The 22,557-nt window shown below is 48.7% G+C and overlaps 1 protein-coding gene and 3 non-coding genes across 4 annotated transcripts; 2 read left to right on the top strand and 2 right to left on the bottom strand.

Annotated features, from left to right (window-relative positions):
• Positions 1-826: 826 nt before the first annotated feature.
• Exosc6 (exosome component 6) lies at positions 827-2,224 on the top strand. The gene has a single exon (XM_045138781.1). The coding sequence runs from the start codon at positions 882-884 to the stop codon at positions 1,698-1,700; it is 819 nt and encodes a 272-aa protein (XP_044994716.1). The 5' UTR covers positions 827-881; the 3' UTR covers positions 1,701-2,224.
• A 6,306-nt stretch (positions 2,225-8,530) lies between these two features.
• On the top strand, positions 8,531-8,601 carry Trnag-gcc. Its single transcript has one exon. It is a non-coding gene; the product is annotated as a tRNA-Gly (tRNA).
• Positions 8,602-12,036: 3,435 nt separating this feature from the next.
• Positions 12,037-12,140, bottom strand: LOC123458213. Its single transcript, XR_006635510.1, has one exon. It is a non-coding gene; the product is annotated as a U6 spliceosomal RNA (small nuclear RNA).
• Positions 12,141-13,107: 967 nt separating this feature from the next.
• On the bottom strand, positions 13,108-13,320 carry LOC123458044. Its single transcript, XR_006635362.1, has one exon. It is a non-coding gene; the product is annotated as a small nucleolar RNA U3 (small nucleolar RNA).
• Positions 13,321-22,557: the final 9,237 nt, after the last annotated feature.

Here is a 22,557-nt window from a genome sequence, read left to right as displayed (position 1 = left end):
AACACATAAAATATTTACAAAGGTGCAGTTGTTTTGGTTGTTTTTTTTTTTTAAATTATTTATTTATTTATTTGAGAGCGACAGACACAGAGAGAAAGACAGATAGAGGGAGAGAGAGAATGGGCGCGCCAGGGTTTCCAGCCTCTGCAAACGAACAACAGACGCGTGCGCCCCTTTGTGCATCTGGCTCACGTGGGACCTGGGGAACCGAGCCTTGAACTGGGGTCCTTAGGCTTCACAGGCAAGCGCTTAACCGCTAAACCATCTCTCCAGCCCTGTTTTTGTTTTTTGAGGTAGGGTCTCACTCTAGCTCAGGCTGACCTAGATTCACTATGTATGGAGTGTCAGGGTGGCCTCGAACTCACGGCAATCCTCCTACCTCTGCCTCCCGAGTGCTAGGATTAAAGGCGTGTGCCACCACACCCGGCCAAAGGTGCAAATTTTAAATACCTTTTTTAAAAAAATGATTTTATATATTTGAGACAGGAGGAGAATGGGCATGCCAGGGCCTCCAGCCACTGCAAATGAACTCCAGATGCACGCACCACCTTGAGCATCTGGCTTAACGTGGGTCCTGGGGAATCGAACCTGAGCCCTTAGGCTTCATCTCTCCAGCCCTTAAAATACGTTTTACAGATTAAATAACATGGATTTTTCCTGGGAGGCTGCCAGTCAGTGGGGCCAGCCCCCATCCCATTTAGTCCTACGCAGGGGTCCAGCTAGGGCTGCTGTACTTCCTCCAAGCCAACAAGGGGCAGTGTGACACCGGCCCCCGTCCCGACAGCCTTCGCGCGGGCGCGCGTCTTCGAGCCGGCGGAGCAAGCCCGCGTGCAGTCAAGATCGTCGCGCCGGCGGAAGCGGTTCGCACGCCCGTAGCCGCCATGCGGGGGGATCATCGCCGCATCCGGGGACCGGAGGAGTCTCAACCACCGCAGCTGTACGCGGCCTGCGAAGACGAGGCGCCCGCCGCCCGCGACCCGATGCGGCTACGGCCGGTGTACGCGCGCGCCGGGCTGCTGAGCCAGGCCAAGGGCTCAGCCTACCTGGAGGCGGGAGGGACCAAGGTGCTGTGCGCCGTGTCGGGTCCGCGCCAGGCGGAGGGCGGCGAGCGCGGCGGCGGCCCTGCGGGAGCGGGCGGCGAGGCCCCAGCTGCGCTGCGAGGCCGCCTGCTGTGCGACTTCCGCCGCGCGCCCTTCTCGGGTCGCCGGCGGCGGGCGCCTCCGGGCGGCGGTGAGGAGCGCGAGCTGGCGCTGGCCCTGCAGGAGGCCCTGGAGCCCGCCGTGCGCCTGGGCCGCTATCCGCGCGCCCAGCTCGAGGTGTCGGCGCTGTTGCTGGAGGACGGCGGGTCGGCGCTGGCCGCCGCGCTCACGGCCGCCGCGCTCGCCCTGGCCGACGCCGGAGTGGAGATGTACGACCTGGTGGTGGGCTGCGGCCTGAGCCTCACCCCGGAGCCCACGCCCACCTGGATGCTGGACCCCACGCGGTTGGAGGAGGAGCACGCCGCCGCCGGCCTCACCGTGGCGCTCATGCCCGTGCTCAATCAGGTGGCCGGCGTGCTGGGCAGCGGGGAGGGCGCGCAGACTGACAGCTGGGCTGATGCGGTGCGTCTGGGCCTCGAGGGATGCCAGCGCCTCTACCCCGTGCTGCAGCAGTGCCTGGTGCGGGCTGCCCGCCGGAGGGGTGCCGCCGCCCCGCCCTGAATCAGAAACCTAAGCCACCGTGAGGCCAACGACCGTGCCGTCGCCGAGAAGACCTACGTGCGCTGTGGGTCGCCCGGCTGCGCCCAACTAAGAAGCTGGAGCACTGAAGAATGGGGAGCTACACACACAGAACCATTGCACTGGGCAGCTGTTGAGTGGAGAAGCCTTCTGAAAGCAGCCTTAATTCCAACTCGAAAGGACAAAAGCTGTAGTTACTTGGAGCTGTGGTCTTGGACAGACCCTGTTCAGGCCTGCCATGGACTTCGATAGAACTGGGCTACTTTTGAGCATATGGATCATAAGACTGTGCCTTTTCATGACTCGAGATAAAACATAAAGCCCTTTAACATCTGAAAAAGAATATGCCTGTTGTAATTATTCTTGGTATTAGGTTTAAAAAGCAAATCTGGGGCTGGAGAGATGGCATAGTGGTTAAGGTGCTTGCCTGCAAAGGCAAAGGACCCAGGTTCAGTTCCCCAGGACCCATGTGAAGTCAGATGCACAAGGTAGCGCATGTGTCTGGAGTTCCTTTGTAGCACCTAGAGGTTCTGGAGCACCTATTTTCTCTCTCTCGCACAAATAATAGATAAGTAAAACTTTTTTAAAAGCAAATCTTGGACTAGGTGTGGTGGCGCACCTTTCATCCCAGCACTTGGGAGGCAGGGTAAGCTTTAGGCCACCCTGAGCTTATTTGTTTGTTTATTTGTTTATTTATTATTATTATTTTTTTTTTTTTGGTTTTTCGAGGTAGGGTCTCACTGTAGCCCAGGCTGACCTGGAACTCACTATGTAGTCTCAGGGTGGCCTCGAACTCGCAGCGATCCTCCTACCTCTGCCTCCCGAGTGCTGGGATGAAAGGCGTGCGCCACCACGCCCGGCTACACTGAGCTTACATAGTGAACCATAGGTCAACCTGTGCTAGAGCAAAACCACACATTAAAAAAAAAAGCAAATCTTGAGCTGGAGAGATGGCGTAGCGGTTAAGCTCCTGCCTATGAAGCCTAAGGACCCTGGTTCAAGGCTCGATTCCTCAGGACCCACATTAGCCAGATGCACAAGGGGGTGCGCGTATCTGGAGTTCCTTTGCAGTGGCTGGAAGCCCTGGCGCATCCATTCTCTCCCTCTGCCTCTTTCTCTGTCACTCTCAAATAAATAAAGAAAAAATTAAAAGCAAATCTTTTCTGAGTTGGGTAGTATGGTCTTGGGTCTCTTGTCAGTTGCTTAGATCTAACAGTCCAGTAGGACATTAAGAAAGCAGACAGCCTGGCTATCCCATAAGGCAGAGTTGGCCTTACTGACCTGGAGGGGAAGGTCTGCCCTGTGTAACTTCCTAAGTCCTGCTGGTCTGCAGTGAGGGCTGGACTGGAGGAAGACACATGTAACTGCTGAATCCCTCAGCTTCTCTTGGAAGGGCTAACCTGGGAAACGCAGGGAACAGGCAGTCTGGGACCACAATAAGAACTGACCAGGAAGAAGAAATAGAAATTTTATTTTTCCTTTCTGATAAGATACAGTTGCCTAAAGCAGATCTGAAATACATATCCTAGTGAGTGATAAGAATGGGATATAAAAACGATACTCCTGAAGGATAGCTTTATAGAATGCACGTATGATTACAGCATTGAGTCAAAAGGGATTAGGTCACAAAAATGACTGGTTCAGTGTCTGTAGCAACACCAGTGTGTTTACCTTTGGAGAAAGCTGGCTTGGCTGTTGCATAGTGTTCTACACACTAGGACTAGTGGTATTGCAGTCAGCTTTGCATTGCTGAGCAAACACCAGACCAAAAGCAGCTTATAGCTTATATTTCAGGCTTACAAATTCCAGGGGAACACCATCAATGGCAGAAGAAGCGGACTCACTTTCATAGATCCAAGCAGAGAGATACCACCAACAGCCAGCCCAAGACCGCCAGAGCTCCCAGCTGCTCTCCACACTGCATCAGGACTCAGGGTCTTCTGCCACCAAACACACCTAGGGCTGGACACCCAAGATCCACCCCCAATGACCTACCTCCCCGCCCCACACACCCTGTAGGGCTACACCCACTGGAGACTGAAGCCTGAGTCTGTATGGGGCACAAGTGATGTATGGGAAGGAAGGCGTCAACTAGGCAGTCTGCAGTTAGTAATAGATAAAGGCCCTCTGCCCTGTGAATTCCCTCCTGTTCACTATCCTGAAGATGGTGAGCTGCTGCCAGCCATGGAAACAACATCTAGAGCTAAACTCCCTCTGAGGAGGCTTGTTGCTGGGCTTACATAGATGCAACGGGAGGCTTTCAAAAAGGAATACACAAGGCAAAGAAGCCACCCCAGAAAGTGCCCCAAAAGGTTCTCATCTACTGGCTGGCCTGGTCAGATGTTTGACTCTTCACCTGTGGAAAAGAATAGGAGGAGACAGGTACAAAGGGAGGAAGGGAGGGAGGCAGTTTAGTTAGACAAGAGGGCTATCTGTCAGCATCTAGTCTCCCAGATCCGGCCCTCCACTCCTGTCTTGGGAGCTTTGGCAGCTCTGGGGGGCTACTCTAAATTATTCGTAGGGGGAGGGGGTTGCTGAGAATTGCCTATGCTAAGCAAACCCTCTACCACTGAGCTACATCCCTGACTCTTCTAAAATCTTCCTGAGACCTTGGAACCTACAACCAGCAGGAATTCTTTCTCTGTAGTCCTTTTACAAGGCAGTTGTGACTCAGGGCCTGGGCAGCAGGGAGGGCAGAGGTAAGCAGGCAGTGTGTGTGGCGGGGAATCACCATTGCCAACCCCCCCCACACACACACACACAGCCACCCTGGGCTTGCTTGAAGGGCAGTAATGTGGGCTTAGCCTATTGTAGGGACCACTGATAGTGATGTAGGAAGGCAGGGAAAACACAGGCCCTTTAATGCTGCTGTACAAAGGGCCACTGTCAGATTTGGCCTTCTCCAGCCACAGCTTCTCTGTCCTGGGAGCATGGCAAATGCATCCCAAGACCCTTAGACAACCAGTGGGGTGATACCAGGAACTGGACAGAAGTTTGGGAGCTTGTGGTTTTTCTTTTCTTTTTTTCAAGTTAAGGTCTCAACTCTTGCTCAGGATGACCTGGAATTCACTATGTAGTCTCAGAGTGACCTCAAACTCATGGCAATCCACCTACCTCTGCCTCCCAAGTGCTAGGGTTAAAGGCGTACGACACCATGCCCGGCTTGTTTGTCTCATTTTTTAACTTTTGTTTTGTCTTTCAAGGTTCAGTTTTTCTCTGGCCCAGGCTGATCTGGACTTCACTATGTACTCTCAGTCTGGTGTCAAACTCACAGCGATCCTACTCTGCCTCCCAAGTGCTGGGATTAAAGGTGTGTACCACCATGCCCAGCTGTTTTTGTTTTTGTTTTTAAATTGTATTTTATTTATTTATTTGGGGGGGGGAGAGAGAATGGGGTTGCCAGGGCCTCCAGCCACTGCAAATGAACTCCAGATGCATGTGCCCCCTTATGCATCTGGCTTCTGTGGGTTCTGGAGAATTGAACTGGGATCCTTTGGCTTTGCAGGCTAATGCCTTACAAGCTAAGCCACCTCTCCAGACCCTGTTTTTATTTTTAAATGATTGTGTTTTAACAAGCTTGCCAGAGGATTCTTGTGCAAGGGTCATGGGACATACCTCTGACATTCCTTCAAATCTATGATTTTGGTATTTCAGTCCAGTACTGACTGACTAAAAAGAGTCCAACTGCCTGGGCATAAACTCCTACTACTGAATCCCTGGTATAGCTATGCCAATCAGGCCCACTGTGAAAGAGCAAGGGTAGAGTGCTTGCCTCACATGTACATATATGAAGTTCCAGGTTCGACCCCAGCATCACAGGACTGAGTGTGATGGTGCATGATTGTAATCCTTGTAATTTAGGAGGTGGAGCTAGGAGGATCAGAAGTTCAAGGCCATTCTTGGCTGCATATCAAGTTCGAGGCAAGTCTAGGAATGCATGACACCTACTCTTGAAAAAAAAAAACAAAAGCAGGGCAGGGTCTATTGTTCTAGGTATTGCTCTGGAAGCTGCAAGCCTTTCTGTGTCCCACTAATGTTGGTTCCTGCATAAGTCAGAGTGGAGTGTACCTTCCTTACCCATCGACACAGAACCCAAACACAGGTAGGTATGGAAGAAGAGGAAGACAAGCCACTCACTGCCTCTGTCATGTCTGCTTCCCTGGAAGCTCTTTGCCTTTGGACGAGTCTTCTGGCACCTGGGCTCCTGTTGGGGATCAGTAGTTCTGAATGAAGATTCCTCACTTCTAGGGCTACTGTTCCCCCTACTGTTCTTTGTCTCTGTGCAGTCAACAACCAGTGGTCAAATGTGAAGTTTCAGCTGACAGTAATATAATGCTCTCGAGAGCAACAGCGTGATGGGACAGGATGCTCTAGTTCATATAGCTGCTGAGTGGGACAACTTCGAGGTTACAGGAGTCCTCCAGCCACAATAACTGGCAGGAGGAGTGGAGAAGAAGTGCACTCCAGGGAGAGGAGGCCTATTCAGGAAATGCCACAGGCAGGACCCCAGCGTCCTGGCATCGTCAGAAGTAGAAAAATAAGACCTGCTGAGGACGTAGGCTGTGCCCACTCTTGAGTACCTGACCTGTATGCTGGTCCCTCTGCTGCTCCATTTGCTCCAGACTCTGCAACAAGCGGTCCACCTGGGCTTTGATCTGGCTCAGCTCCTCCCTGATGGAGCGCAGCTCATCAGTCTGGACTGCTGAGAGAGAGACTGGGTTGATGCCCACACCAGGCACATAGCCATAGGGACTGAGGATATTGTTGCTGGGGCTCCCAGTGTGCTTTGGTTCAGGTAAGGTTGCCCAGCTCCTCCCTAGACTTCAGGTGAAAACTGTGCCCCCCTCACTCACACTTCATCCGTCCCAGGGACAGATGGCTCTTCCTACAGGCCTTGTGGAGGCTGTAGCTGCTCTTGATCCCTAGACGCATGTGAGTCCTTCGGAACTTGGCTGGCACCTGGCTGATGAGTGGAGGGATCCTCTGGTTTTCATATACCCTAAAGGAATAGAAGAGAGGGGTAGAGCTACCCAGCTCCACCTGCCCTTCCCCAGGACACACAGGGTAAGACCTACCCACCTGAAGGGGTTATCTTCTCTGTGCAGCTCATAGTTCAGGTCATAGTTACTGTCGCTACTGTGGAGACAAATGGAAGCGGGGTGGGGGGGAGATGGCTTAGTGGTTAAGGGGCTTGCCTATGAAGCCTAAGAACTCATGTTCAAATCGCTAAGTCCCACATAGCCAGACGCACAGTAACAATAAACAAGCACACAATGTCACACATGCACACAAGGTGCACATGCGTCAGGAGTTCGTTAGCAGCAGGTGGAAGATCCTGGTGTGTGCATTCTCTCCCTCTCCCTCTCTCATTCTCAAAATCATCATCATCATCATCATCATCATCATCATCATCCTGGCATGGTGGCGCACGCCTTTAATCCCAGCACTTGAAGGCAGAGATAGGAGTATCGCCATGAGTTCAAGGCCAGCCTGAGACTACATAATAAATTCCAAATCAACTGAGCTAGGGTGAGACCCTACCTCGAAAAGCCAAAATAATAATAATAAATGCAAAGGGAGAGTCAGAGCCTTTGCCTGGTCCCAAGTTGAACTTAATAAATCAAGGATGAAGCTATTTGTTTGCTCATAAGACAAGGGTCTCATATAGCCCAGGCTGGACTCAAACTTGGTATGTACTGAGGCAATCCTTGAACTCCTGACCCACCTGCCTTCACCTGTACCTCTTGTTTAGATTGCCAGGATTCTTCTCCAGAAGAAGCCCTAAGAAGTTGACCCAGGTCATTTTGGGAGATCACACAAACCAGAATTCACAGGTCCTCCCTTGAACTCTGGTAACTCCCTCCATCCCCAGTGAGTCCAGGCAACAGTAGGGGAACAATTGCCTACAGGCTGCTGTCCAGCCAGACCCTGTCTCTCCAAAGAATCTTCTGCTTGAGTCAGACACCACTAATGTTCTGGATCTTAGTCTGGCAAAGGATGAAAGCGAAGAGTTAAGTAAGAGCCCAAAGTCACCGTGGGGATGTGGGAGCCTTTAATCCTGTCGAGGAAGTGCCAGGATACAGATCCCCGCTCAGGCAAGGATGGAAGGCAGGGTTAGCGCGGGCGGCCACACCACCTGCCCTTGGCGACAGGCCCGGCCAGAGAACAACCTCCTGCAAGGTCCTAGGCTCGGGTGGTTATTCTCACCTCTTCTAGGCAGGGAGCGTTCAGGGGTACCGGGCCCTGAGGGGTGAGGGATTGCAAAGACAACTGAGTTTCTCCTGACGGGGCCTGAAGGGCTGTGGGGGGAATGCGGGGCTGCAGGCTGGGGCTGGGGAGAGTGGTGAATTGGGAGTGGGGAGAGGATGCGTGGGATTGGAGGTAAAGTTCTCAAACAACTTTCCGGTGCTGCTGCCCAAAAAGTCCAGCTCCAGGACAGCCCACCAGGGAGCAGTGAAGCGGGCGGTGGGGAGGGGCGCTGGGGGGACATCAAGATGTTAGCCATCCCCACCGAGCAGCAGAGTTCTCGGAGCCGCGCGGAGATTTCCGGCCGCCCCTGCTTCCTGGGTTCCGGAGGTCTGGGTGGGAGGCCGGGGAGGCACAGGGCGGCCGCGGATTCCGCTCGGTCGGCCGGAGGAGGAACGAGAGCGAGCGGCCGTGCTCGCATCCTTCCGCAGGCAACGTGCTGTCCAACCCGCAGCAATGCTGTCCACACAGTAGTAATGAGCCCTCCAGAACATCAATACTTCACTCCACCAGTAAGGCTTATGGTAGACCTTCTGGGCTTCAAAAACAGCTCGCTTTCTCTGTGAGCATTGGTGGTTCAGTGGTAGAATTCTCGCCTGCCACGCGGGAGGCCCGGGTTCGATTCCCGGCCAATGCACAGTTCTCCGTTTTTGTGTGTGCGTCACTTTTGCCTTATTCTTTTTTTTCCCAAATGACTGTTTTCCGTAAGTGGTCAAGAATGAGAAGTGTAAAAGACAAGATTGTACTGTTATCCAAGTTGAAACGCACACGGTGTGCGCATGCGCTACGACAGCCGCGCCAATTGCAGGCAAGGAGGGACCTGGCTTCTTTCGCATGCACCGAGGCCAGACCTCTGATGGCGGCTGATTTAACCTTTTTCTTACAATTTGGTTGCACCGAGGCTGTAGCCATAACGGCCTCTGGTCTGTGCTAATGGTTGTAGCCTGCAAACCTGAGACTTCCCACAAAGACAAAATACACCGTAGGTATGGCTGTACGGGACCCTATGCTGTGAGGCAGGAGACCGGGATCTGTGTGGACCAGTGCTTTCCTATTTTAACCAGTTTCTTTCTTCTCTCTCTTTCCCTCCCTCCCTCTCTCTCTCTCTCTCTCTGTCTCTCTCAGTCTCTCTTTCCCTCTCCCTCTTTATCTTTTTTCTTCCTCCTTTCATCTCTTTGCTCTTGTCCTCTTTCTTCTTCCTCTTCTCTCTCTTCTCTCTGTTTCTCCCGTTTATTTTGAGACAGCCTCAGACTGTACATACTGCAGCCCTGGCTAGACTTGAACTTGCTATGCAGACCAGGCTTGCCTTGAGCTTGCCCTTTTCTCTTGCCTTCCCAAATATTTCGATTACAGGTGTGCACCACCACCCGTTCCTATATTTGATCAGCTATCAAGAAAAGGCCCCCTCTTGCTTAGCGGATAAGGTGTTTGCCTGCAAAGCCAAAGGATCCCGGTTCGGTCTCCAATACCCACATAAGCCAGATGCACAAGGGGGCGCACAGGTCTAGAGTTTGTTTTCAGTTCCTGGAGGCCCTGGCGCACCCATTCTCTCTCTCAAATAAATAAACAAATAATATTTGGGGGAAAAAAAAAAAAGAAGAAAAGGCCCCCTTAGTAAATGTAAAAATATTTAATCTCAGAACTCAGGAAGTAGAGGTAGGAGAATCTCCATGAGTTTGAGGCCAGCCTGAGACTACACAGTGAATTCCAGGTCAGCCTGGACTAGAGAGCAAGACCCTACCTCGAGAAACAAACAAACAAACAAACAAGAAACTCCACATGTTATAAGTAGGAGAACCACTAGTCTGTGGCTCTACATGTGTCCCTGAAGAAACAAAAGGCTACAAACCCTGAGTAACTTGAGTACGCACCTGCTCAGTAGCCCCAGACAAGCTCTGTGAAATGCTGCTCAGAGCAGTATGCTTGAGAGGCTACTGGCAGGGAGAGATTTGGCCCAGCTGCCCCGGAAATCAGCCCGGAGCTACAGGTACCTCTCAGAGCAGCCCACACCTCAGCCCTGCCACCCCACTTCCAGGGAGATCCAACACCAAAAGTAACTAGAAACTGTGACGCCAGGGTAGTGAGTCAAACCTGTAAGCCCAACACTTGGGAGGTTAAGTCAGAGGATTGCTAAGAGCTTGAGGCCAACCTGGTCTACATAGAGTTCCATGCCAGATTGGGCTACAGAGTGAAACCCTGTCAAAAAAGAAGGAGGAGGACGAGAAGGAAGGAAGGAAGGAAGGAAGGAAGGAAGGAAGGAAGGAAGGGAGGGAGGGAGGGGGGAGGGAGGGAGGGAGGGAGGGAGGGAGGGAGGGAGGGGGGAGGGAGGAAGGAAACTAGATTTCTTTAAAATTGTTTTAAGTAGGGCTGGAGAGGCTCAGTGGGTAAAAGCCCTCGCCTGATTCGTCCTGAGTTTGATCCCCAGCACCTGTGTAAACAGCTGAGTGAGGCCATGTTCACCTGTAACTACAGACCTGTGGAGACCGCAGAATCACTGGGGCTTGCTGATCAGCCTGTCTGACCATAAAAAATGGCAGCTTGGGGTTCAGTGGGAGACTGTCTCTCAAGGAAACATGCAGGTGAGCACCAGTAAAGGATGATACCCAACATCTGACCTCAATGCACATATTCACAGGGCATTCGCATCTACACACATATGTGCAAATACCATAGACACACTACACAATACTTACCACATATGTACACAATTGCTTTAGGCACACCAAGTTAAGGGCCAAAAAAAAAAAAAAAAAAAAAAAACTATACCCAAACATCTACACCTGGAACAGGGCCCCAATCCTCATAGAGGCTCCCCTTGGAGGACATAAGTCCCTGGTTTCAAGCTGGTAGAAGGGCATCCTGCCCCAATAAGGTCAGTTCAAATCTTAAGGGTTATGTTAGCTCCAAGGGATGCCAGGGTGTACTTAGTCTGTTTACACACAATTGCTGAGTCTGAAGGACACGGCACCTCCTCGTAGGGCTGAGCAGCCTGAACTGCCTGGTGGACATCATACTTGGAGAGTCTTCTGGAGTCCTTGTCCCATCTCAGAGGAATCCAAACAAATCAACAAGCAGTCTCCCTTGCTGACAGGACACTTACCAGAAGATAGCCATGCCCTGCTGTCTCTTCTGGCCTAGCCAAGGAGGGCCAGGCTTGGGCTCCCAAGCCATGCCCAGATCTAAAGAGAGAGGAAAATAGTGGGACCGAGGTGAGAGAATGAAAGAAGGGGCTGCAGGGAGCCAGGCTACGTGCACACAGGACCCTTTCCTCCTCCTCAGATCTAGCCCATCTCAGACAGACCCAGGCCCCTCCACAGGGCTGGGATCAGGCTTCAGGGGCTCATCCTGGAGACTCCCTTAGACAGAGACATAAAGGGTCCCTTTTACATGTTTCAAAGCAAAAATACCCTAGGTTTAAGAAGGTTGCATTGTTCCGTTCAGACCCAAACCAAGTACTAACCCCACTGCCCCAGCCCTGGAATTTGAACTGCTACTGTTAAAAAGCAAGAGAAGGTATACCTGTGATTCTTGCGTCCTCTGAGGAGACACCCAGCCGTGGTCTGGGTTAATTCTTCAGTGTCCAGGATGGAGAATGCCTGCCTGAACACCCACACTGGCCTGCTGATGCCAAGCCCATACCCAGCACCTGCTCCTCACTAAGCCCCTGCACTGGCTGTTGCTGCAAGTAAAGTGGCTGGCAGTTAGAAGCAAAAGGAGTACTTTTTACAGTCTCCAGTTCATGAAACTGTTGCTCTGAGGCAAACAACTTCCCAGATCCCATACCAAGATTATTTACCTTGAACTCAAGAGAGGACAGGTGTGATGACATGCCTGCTACCCGAGCTCTCAGGAGGATGGAGGATTTAAGTCCAGCCTGGGACACATAATACTCTCCTGTCTCATACAAACAAACTCAAAAGAAGAACAGCACAGGAAGGTGAGAGGCTCCAGAACCAGAGGAGGGAGTCCCACTTGGTAACCTCTCTGGGTTGGACTATGGGGCTCAAGTGCTCAAGGACAGATGAAGTCCAAGAGCCCCAGTAATGTTTATGAAATACTACTAACTTTTTTTTTAAATATAGAACGCTTCACGAATTTGCGTGTCATCCTTGTGCAGGGACCATGCTAATCTCTGTATCATTCCAATTTTAGTATATGTGCTGCCGAGGTGAGCACTAACTTTTTTGTTTTTTTAAGGTAGGGGCTCACTCTAGCCCAGGCTGACCTGGAACTCACTCTGTAGTCCCAGGCTGGCCTCGAACTCACAGCAACCCTACCATTGCCTGTGCTGGGATTAAAGGTGTGTGCCACCACACCCATCTTCTTAGTAATTTTTAATAATATTTATTTGAGAGAGGCAGATGGAGAGAGAAAAATTGAGCATGCTAGGGCATCCAGCTACTGCAAACAAACTCCAGATACATGCACCACCTTGTGCATTTAGCCTTACCTGGGTACTGGGGAATGAAACCTTGGTCCTATTTAAGTTTTGCAGGCAAGCACCTTAACGACTGAGCAATCTATCTAGCTCTTCTTAGCAATTTCTGAGCAAGGCACTTGAATTTTTTTTTAAATTTTTTATTTATTTAATTGAGAGCGACAGACACAGAGAAAAAGACAGATAGAGGGAGAGAGAGAGAATGGGCGCGCCAGGGCTTCCAGCCTCTGCAAACGAACTCCAGACGCGTGCGCCCCCTTGTGCATCTGGCTAACGTGGGACCTGGGGAACCGAGCCTCAAACCGGGGTCCTTAGGCTTCACAGGCAAGCGCTTAACCGCTAAGCCATCTCTCCAGCCCGGCACTTGAATTTTTAAAATACTTTATTTAATTATTTATTTGAGAGAGAAAGAGAGTGAGCGTATGAGAGAGAATGGGCGTACCAGGGCCTCTAGCCACTGCAAACAAACTCCAGACACATGTGCCACCTTGTGCTTATGTGGGTACCAGGGAATGAAACCTGGATCCTTAGGCTTTATAGACAAGTGCTTTAACCACTAAGCCATCTCTCCAGCCCCTGGCACTTGAAATTTTTATTTTCTTTGCTTTGTGTGTGTTTCTGGTGATCAAACCAAGGTTCTTGTTCATACTAGACAAGTGCTTACCATTGAACTATATCCTAGCCCCTGACTTTTTTTTTAAGGAAGCCACTCAGACTGCATTCTTTTCCTCTTACTCTCCCGGGGGAGAGAGAACAATCATCAATGGCGATGGGCAGTTGCACAAAACAACACCCGGGGCCAGCTTCACGCTCAGCAGAGAACACTGCGCCTCCTCTTCGTGGTTTCTGGTACTCTACACAGTCAGAGAAACTTCTCCAGTAAGGAACTATAGAAATGATCCTGGGAAGTATAGTCTGTTGTTTTTTGAGGGAGGGTCTTACTCTACAGCCCAGGCAGACCTAGAACTCACTCTGTAGTTCCAAGCTGGCTTTGGACTTACAGTGATCCTCCTACCTCTGCTTCTGAATGCTGACATTAAAGGTGTACACCACCAGCCGCTGAATTTTATTTACTTATTTACTTATTTGATATAGAAAAAGAACGGAGCACACCAGGGCCACTGCAAATGCACTCCAGACACATGCACCACTTTGTGATTCTGGCTTATGAGGGTCCTGAGGAATCAAGCCTGGGTCCTTAGGCTTCATAGGCTTCATATGTCTTAACTGCTGAGCCATGTATCCAGCCCCCTGGATTTTTATTCTGCATCAGACCCTATATAGCCAGTTCTGCTCATCCACCAAGCTACCTAAAATGATTAACCTAGAAGTTTCCTGTAGGCAATGAACCAGTCCAAGGTTCTTGTCTTAGAAACGAGAGCCTTTGCTGTGAGCAAAGAATAGCAAAAGAACCAGGTGACAGGCTCAAAAGAACTTCTGTCTGGGGATGGTGGTACATGCCTTTAATTCCAGCATTCTGGATGCAAAGGTAGGAGGATCTCTGTGAGTTTGAGGCTAGCTTGGGACTACAGAGCAAGTTCCAGGTCAGCCTGGGTTAGAGTGAGACCCTACCTTGAAAACAACAACCCAACAATAAATAAAGAAAGAAAGGAAGGAAGGAAGAAAGAAAGAACTGCAAGACCTTGGCCTGCCTTTCAATGATGTGTGGGGGCCTCTGAACTCCCTGACACAGGGACCTCTGTGCTATTTGCTGTGACAGAGGCATGTATCCTTCCAGTGAAGTGACAGAGAAAAGCCAGGAATAAGGGGCAGGAAGGAAGAAATCAGGGTGCACTGGAGAACTAACTTGCCAATGACCAGTATTCATGTACCAGGTGTCCAGCCCACACTGTGCAAAGGAAAGGGAGCGTCCAGTGCTATGGGCTGAGGCTAGGCTGGCTTCCCATGTGCTTGCTGTGTAGGGATGCAAGATGCTATCCTGCACACTGAACTTTCATAGAACAAAGTAAAATTGTACTGGGTGCTTCCCCCACAGTGCTCATCAACCTCCATCCAAGAATCAAGATACCTGGCTGTGATTCTGTCACAGCCCTGAGTTCCTTATGTCAGACTAGAAACCTCGGTGGGTAATTAGGGTCAGCATCAAAGCCACCTTTGAAATCTTCATCCTATCACAGACCCTTGAATTCAGAGCTCAGCAAATATTCTGCCTGAGTGACTGAGTGACTCAGGCCACAGAGCCCATTTCATGTTCATCATTACTAAAGAGTCTCTCTCTCTTTTAAAAAAATATTTTATTTTTATTTATTTGACAGAGAAAGAGGGTGAGTGAGCCAGGGCCTCCCGCCACTGCAAACTCCAGAGGCATGCGCCCCCTTGTGCATCTGCCTAATGTGGGTCCTGGGGAATTGAGCCAGGGTTCTTTGGCTTTGCAGGCAAAGGCCTTAACCGCTAAGCCATCCCTCCGGCCCAAGAGTCTCTCTCTTTTTTCTTTTTTAAATTTTTGTTTATTTATATTTAGTTATTTGAGAGTGACAGAGAGAGAAAGAGGCAGATAGAGAGAGAGAGAGAGAATGGGCGCGCCAGTGCCTCCAGCCCCTGCAAAGGAGCTCCAGACGCGAGCGCCCCCTTGTGCAGGACAATGAGTGCAAGGTTCTGGTGCTCATCCAGAGCTCTCTAAGAGCAACGGTCATGATCTTCTTTTGTCATGCATTTACTTTTGTTTGGATTTGACTTCTTGTTTGGTTTGGGAGTTCTTTTTCTTTCTTTTTTTTTTTTTTTCCAAGTATTCTGGCCATTTTATTCCTTGGGAGATTATAAATTCTGCTGGAGACCCAAAGTCCAACTGCCCACTGGGGAGCAAATGTCACCTTATTGTAGGCCTCAGGTTGACAGAGGCTGGGAATCACAACTGGTCTCGGTGGTCTCCAGTTCACATGGCACTCTTCCAACAGAAGCCAGGAGAGAGGGTCTTCTGAGGGAGGACTCGCAGGTTCTTCCTAGGAGGGTTTGGGAACACTGCCCAGGTGGGTACCTGTTCCTAGGGACAAAAGGAGGTACAAGACTCCCTTCTAAGTACTTAGTTTGGGAGTTCTTTTGTTGTTTGGTTGGTTTGGGGTTTTAAAAAATATTTTTATGTATTTTCAAGAGAGAAAGTGGGCACACCTGGGCCTCTAGCTGCTATAACTGAACTCTAGACGCTTGTACCACTTTGTGTGTCTGGCTTATGTGGGTCCTGGAGACTCGAACCTGGGTCATTTGGCTTTGCAGACAAGTACCTCAACTGCTAAACCATCGCTCTAGCCACCTGTTTTTTTTTTAATTTTTGTTTATTGTTATTTATTTATTTGAGAGCGACAGACAGAGAAAGAGGCAGATAGAGAGAAATAGAGAGAATGGGCGTGCCAGGGCCTCCAGCCACTGCAAACGAACTCCAGACGCATGTGCCCCCTTGTGCATCTGGCTAACATGGGTCCTGGGGAATCGAGCCACAAACCAGGGTCCTTAGGCTTCACAGGCAAGCTCTTAACTGCTAAGCCATCCCTCCAGCCCTTGTTTTTTTTAAATTATTTTTTATTTTATTTTATTTTTAATTTTTTCTTTGTTCATTCTTATTTATTTATTTGAGAGCGACAGACAATGAAAGAAAGAGGCAGATAGAGAGAGAGAGAGAATGGGTGAGCCAGGGCCGCCAGCCACTGCAAACAAGCTCCAGACTCATGGGCCCCTTTGTGCATCTAGCTAATGTGGGTTCTGGAGAATCGAGCCTCGAACTGGGGTCCTTAGGCTTCACAGGCAAGCGCTTAACCGCTAAGCCATCTCTCCAGCCCAAATTTTTTATTTTTATTTATTTAACAGAGAAAGTGACACTGTGATCCTCCTACCTCTGCCTCCCAAGTGCTGGGATTAAAGGTGTACATGACCATGCCTGTCTTACAATGAATAGTTTTAAAGGTAAATTCTTAGAATTGATGGAACACACTTCAAGCTGTTTAATGGTAAGGATCCCAGCAATATTGTTAATGACAAGCAGCCCCTATAAAATGCTACACAATTTTCTTTATCAAGTGCTTTATATTTTCAGTGCTCCTTGGTATTATGTTATGTACATTTTAAAAATGAAAGTAAGGCTTGGAAAATTGCCCATGTTCTCTCAGAAAGTGATTCAAAAGATTGTGGTTTGGGGTTCAAACCCAGATCTGTTTCTACAAACCTTTCCTTCCTATTGCACAAATAAAAGAAGATTCCTTGACTGTTACTATGAAAAAAAAAATAAAAAATAAAAATGAAGATAATAGGCTAAACCTAAAAAAAGAAAAGAAAGTGAGAGAATGGGCGTGCCAGGGCCTCCAGCCACTGCAAATGAGCTCCAGATGCCTGTGCCCCCTTGTACATCTGGCTAATGTGGGTCTGGGGGAACCTGGGTCCTTTGGCTTTGCAGGCAAACACCTTAATGGTTAAACAATCCCTCCAGCCCTGTTTTTTTTTTTTTTTTTTTTTTTTTTAAGGTAGGGTCTAACTCTATTCCAGGCTGACCTGTAACTCACTCTTTAGTCACAGGCTGGCCTCAAATTCACAGCGATCCTCCTACCTCTGACTCCCAAGTACTGGGATTAAAGGCATACGCCACCATGCCTGGCTCAGTTCATTTGTTCCTTCCTTCTTTCTTTCTTTTTTTTCTTTTTTTTTTTTTTTTTGCTATGTAACCATGGCTGGTCTTGAATTCACAATTCTCTTGCCTCAGCCTTGAGTTAAGTTCTTTCTTAAAAAATATTTCTTATTTATTTATTTATTTGACAGGGAAAGAGGGAGAGGGAGAGAGAGAGAGAATGGTCATGCCAGGGCCTCCTGCCACTGCAAACTCCAGATGTGTGCTCCCCCTTGTGCATCTGTCTAACTTGGGTCCTGGAGAATTGAACCTAGGTCCTTTGGCTTTGCAGGCAAATGCCTTAACCACTAAGCAATCCCTCCAGCCCTTTTTTTAAGATTTATTTTTATTTATTTATTAGTTGGGGGGGGGAGGGAGAAAGTGAGAATGGGCACGTCAGGGCCTCTAGCCACTGCAAAGGAACTCCAGACGCATGCACCACCATGTGCATCTCTCTTACGTGGGATCTGGAGAACTGAGCCTGGGTCCTTAAGCTTTGTAGGCATGTGCCATAACCACTAAGTCACCTCTTCAGCCCTTGAGTTAACTTCTTTGCATGGCTCTCCCAGGAAGAAAGGAAAGGGTAACTGTTATCATATCCACTATTAAAGGCTTCAAGTAGCAGTTAACCATGATTGCAATCCTACACTTTACCAGTCATGGTGCTGTAAACTTTATATCCATCACATCATTTAATCCTCACAGAACCTCACAGGTAGATGTTATTCCTAACTTGCCTTACATGAAGGTTAATGAACATGTTCAGGACTACATAGGCAGCAAGAAGAAAGGCATGCTGAAATATCAGGCTCATGTGTTACAACTGGTATAGTGTTCCAAAACCTTAGATGATTTATTACACATACTTGGAGGGTCAGCTATAAACAGATCCTGGAAACCTCCCTGCTTTTTCATAGGAATGCCCCATGACCCACACCACATACACAGAGTCCCGGGTCAGGTATGTTCTGAGAGGGGCTGCTAAGACAATCACAAGGGCCTCAAATCCTGGATTCACTATTGGTTTCTTTTTAAGTTTTTTAAAATTTATTTTCACACGCATGTGTGCATGTGTGTGCGCATGCCAGCATGAATGTTCACCATGGTCTATTGTTGCTACAAACAAATGCCCATCCAGCTTTACATGGGTGGATCGAGAATTGAACCTGGGCCAGCAGGCTTGGCAAGCAAGTTCCTTTAGCCACTGAACTATCTCCTTAGCATCTTTTCTTTCTTTCTTTCTTTCTTTCTTTCTTTCTTTCTTTCTTTCTTTCTTTTCTTTTTTTTTTTTCGAGGTAGGGTCTCACCCTGGCTCAGGCTAAACTGGAATTCACTATGGAGTCTCAGGGTGGCCTCGAACTCTTGGCAATCCTCCTAAGTGCCTAAGTGCCTCCCAAGTGCTAGGATATAAGGTGTGCGCCACCACGCCTGGATTTCCCTAGCATCTTTTCTTTTTCCCTTTCTCTTTTTCTTTCTTCTTTTCTTCTTTCCTTCCTTCCTCCCTTCTTCCCTCCTTCCCTCCCTCCCTCCCTCCCTCCCTCCCTCCCTCCCTCCCTTCCTTCCTTCCTTTCTTCCTTTGAGGCAGGTATCACTATAGTCCTGGCTGACCTGGAATTCACTCGGTAGCATAGCCTGGCCTCAAACAGCAAGCAACTCACTCCTGCTACCTCAGGCTCTGGAGTACTGGAATTCAAGGTATGAGCCACTATGCCTCGCTCACCAGTGGTTTCTTATAGTAGAGGTTCTTTCAGCAGTCCCACATCTAAGCCCTCTTCCTCTGTTATCGATATCCTCAAACTCCGAGACAGAGCCTGCCTTCCTGAATGAAGCTGGAAATAACTGTTTCTGCCCTCCTTCCCCAGCCCTCTTTGCAGCCAGGATCTGGGCACATGAACTAACTCTTCCAATCAGAATCACAGACCCAATTTTCAAAGATAGTAGAATTTCGGTCCTTTGTGTGTGTGTGTGTGTGGTGCCACTTGTAGCTACTGTTTCTCATAGAAGAGAGGGGAGGGGAGGTCTTCACCAAGCCAGCTCTGCCATATGATCACTTCCAGATCTGATTCCGTGACTCTCCCGGGCCCCTAGGAGATAACAAGCATCTTCCTTCACACACTCATTTCTTCTTAGTGTGGTCAGAATTAGTTTCTATGGCTTACAACTGAGAGCTCTAAGTCATGCAACAATACGACCAAGAGTGAATGGAGCAAGAAGCCCCATAGGAAACAGTGGGCAATCTAAGGTCTGTAAGTGGCCAAAGGCAGTGAAAAAATCCAGTTAGTATTAAGAGACCGGATGCCACCAGCCCCTGGCATGCTGTGGTGAGACAGTTAATCCTACAATCTCCTAGAACAAAGCACTCATCAAAGGCGAGGCTTTGAAGGACCAAGTGGCTTCTACCATAGATGAGAACAAGGGTCACACTCAAGTAAGTTGGGGTGCTGTACTGTAAGGCCAGAGTAAACCAGTGTCCACTGCTGTTCCTATCTGTAGGCTCCTTAGGCCGTGAAGCTCAGACTGTCTATATACATAGTCTCCAGAGAGCAGAAAACATCACCCAAGCACATCACCAGACAATCCCTTCGAGCACATAAGAAGAAAAAGATTAAGATGTGTGCTGGGAAATAGCTCAGTGGCAAAGCACTTTCCTAGAATGTGTGAGGCTCTCCGTTGGATTCCCAGTACTGGGGGGGGGGGGTGAGGAACTAGGACATTTACATATTTTTAAATTTATTTATTTATTTGAGAGTGGGAGGGAAGAAGGGAGAGAGAGAAAGAGAGAGAGAGAGAGAGAGAGAGAGAGAGAGAGAGAGAGAAAATGGCCATACCAGGGCTTCTAGCCACTGCAAATTACCTCCAGATGCATGCACTGTCTTGTGCATCTGGCTTTACGTGAGTCCTGGGGAATTGAACATGGATCTTTTGGCTTTGCAGGAAAGCACCTTAATCACTTACCCATCTCTTCAGCCTTAAATAAAATTTTTTGTTTTCAAGGTAGGGTCTCACTCTAGCTCAGGCTGACCTAGAATTCAGTATGTAGTCTCAGAGTGGCCTCGAACTCACAGTGATCCTCCTACCTCTGCCTCCCAAGTGCTGGGATTAAGGCATGCCCTACCATGCCCAGCTCTAAATAAATATTTTTAAAAAAATGTTTTAGTCAGGCATGGTGACACATGCCTTTAATCCCAGCACTTGAAAGCAGAGGTAGGATCATCATGAGTTTGAGGTCACCCTGAGACTCCATAGTGAATTCTAGGTCAGCTTGGGCTGGAGCAAGACTCTATCTCAAAAAAGTATATATTTTATTTATTTATTTATTTATTTATTTATTTATTTATTTATTTATGTGAGAGAGGAGAGAAAGAGAGACAATGGGTGTGCCACTGCAAACGAATTCCACTTTGCGCATCTGGTTTTACCTGATTACCAGGGAATTGAACCCGGGTCATTAGGCTTTGCAGGCAAGCACCTCAACTACAAAGCCATCTCTCCAGCACCAATAATTTTTTTGTTTGTTTTTTCCAGGTAGGGTCACACTCTGGTCCAGGCTGACAAATTCACTATGTAGTCTCGGGGTGGCCTTGAACTCATGGTGATCCTCCTACCTCTGCCTCCCATGTGCTGGGATTAAAGGCAGGCACCACCACACCTGGCTTTTTTGTGCTTTTTTTTGAGGTAGGTCTCACTCTAGCCCAGGGTGACCTGGAGTTCACTATGTAGCCTCAGGGTGGCCTTAAACTCACAGCAATCCTCCTACCTCTGCCTCCCGAGTACTAGGATTAAAGGTGTGTGCCACCATACCTGGCTTAAACATTTTTTATTTTAAAGAAATAATTAGAGCTGAAGAGATGGCTTAAGTGGTTGAGGCACTTGCCTTCCAAGCCAAAAGACCTCGGTTCAATTCCCCAGTACCCACATAAGCCAGATGCACAAGGTGGCACATGCATCTGGAGTTCATTTGCAGTGGCTGAAAGCCCTTGGGCACCCATTCTCTCTCACACATTCTGTGTCTTTCCCTCTCTCAAATAAATAAATAAATAAATAAATTTTTTTTTAAAAGAAAGAAGCCGGGCATGGTGGCACACGCCTTTAATCCCAGCACTCGGGAGGCAGAGGTAGAAGGATTGCTGTGAGTTTGAGGCCACCCTGAGACTACATGGTGAATTCCAGGTCAGCCTGAACTACAGTGAGACCCTACCTTGAAAAACAAACAAACAAACAAAAGAAGAAGAAGAAAGAAAGAAAGAATTAGAGCACCTATTCTTCATGATTTCCTGTAAACAGAAAGAAAGCACTGTGGGATTTGTGTGTGTGTGTGTGTGTGTGTATGTGTGTGTGTGTGTGCGTGCTAGGCACACATGACATGGCATGATGCATGTGGAGGTCAGAGGACAACCTTGGATGCTGCCCCTCACCTTCCCATCTTGTTTGGGGCAGCATGTCTCACTGTTCACTACTGTGTTTGTTGGACCAGTAGGCCCACAAACTTCCACGGATTCTCCTGTCTCTGCCTCTCATTTTACTGTAGGCTTGCTAGGGTTACAGTCATTCCAGTTACTGCTGCTGGCTTTATGTGGGCTCTGGGCACCTGAACTCAGGTATTCAGGACTGGAGAGATGGTTTAGTGGTTACGGTGCTTGCCTGAGAAGCCTATGGATCCAGGTTTGATTCTACAGTACCCATAAAGGCCAGATACACATGGTGGCATGCGTGTCTGAAGTTCCTTTGCAGTGGCTAGTGTGGCCATTCTCTCTCTCTCTCTCAAATAAATAAATAAAACTAAAATAAATTTTAAAAGCTGGGTGTGGTGGTGCATACCTTTAATCCCAGCACTCAGGAGGCAGAAGTTGGAGGATCACAGTGAGTTTGAGGCCACACTGAGACTACATAGTGAGTTCCAGGTCAACCTAGGCTAGAGTGAGAACCTTCTCAAAAAACCAAAATAAATAAATAAATAGAGCTGGAAGGATGGCTTAGCAGTTAAGACTCTTGCTTGCAAAGCTAAAGGACCTAGGTTCAATTTCCCAGGGCCCATGTTAGCCAGACACACAAGGGGGTGCAGCATCTGGAGTTTGTTTGCAGTGGCTGGATGCCCTGGTGTGTCCATTCTCTCTCTCTTTCTCTCTCTCTCAAATAAATAAAAATTAATATATATTAAAATAAATAAATATCTAAGAGGATATAAATAAATCATATGTAATCCTACATTTTGGACAGTGGAACACTCAGGAGCCGTAGATTGTGGCTAGAAAATTTTCAGTTCCAGGGATGGGATATCTTCCAGTGAGTTGTTGGCCAGGGAGGTCCCTGATGCCCTCAAAACATTATAGGCCATTGCCGAGGCCCTTGGTTTCCCACCAGGAATAGAGGGTAAGACCCTATTGCTGAAGACTCCATATACTTGGGCTACAAGGCCACTGAGAAATCCTGCTGGAACTGAGCTGATAACCTCCTCCATGCAGATCAGCCGACAGAAAGCTGGAAGAAGCCATTTTGCATGCAGTTCAATGGGAGAGAGAGAAATCACCAGTGAAGATACTCAACAG

This window comes from Jaculus jaculus, chromosome 1, assembly GCF_020740685.1.
Source record: "Jaculus jaculus isolate mJacJac1 chromosome 1, mJacJac1.mat.Y.cur, whole genome shotgun sequence".
NCBI lineage: Eukaryota > Metazoa > Chordata > Mammalia > Rodentia > Dipodidae > Jaculus > Jaculus jaculus.
The sequence above is the reverse complement of the archived record's forward strand: the minus strand, read 5'-3'. Positions and strand labels throughout refer to the sequence as shown.

Excerpts from the sequence above, each read along its gene's own strand:
- Exosc6 (XM_045138781.1), top strand. The coding sequence starts at position 882 with ATGCGGGGGGATCATCGCCGCATCCGGGGACCGGAGGAGTCTCAACCA.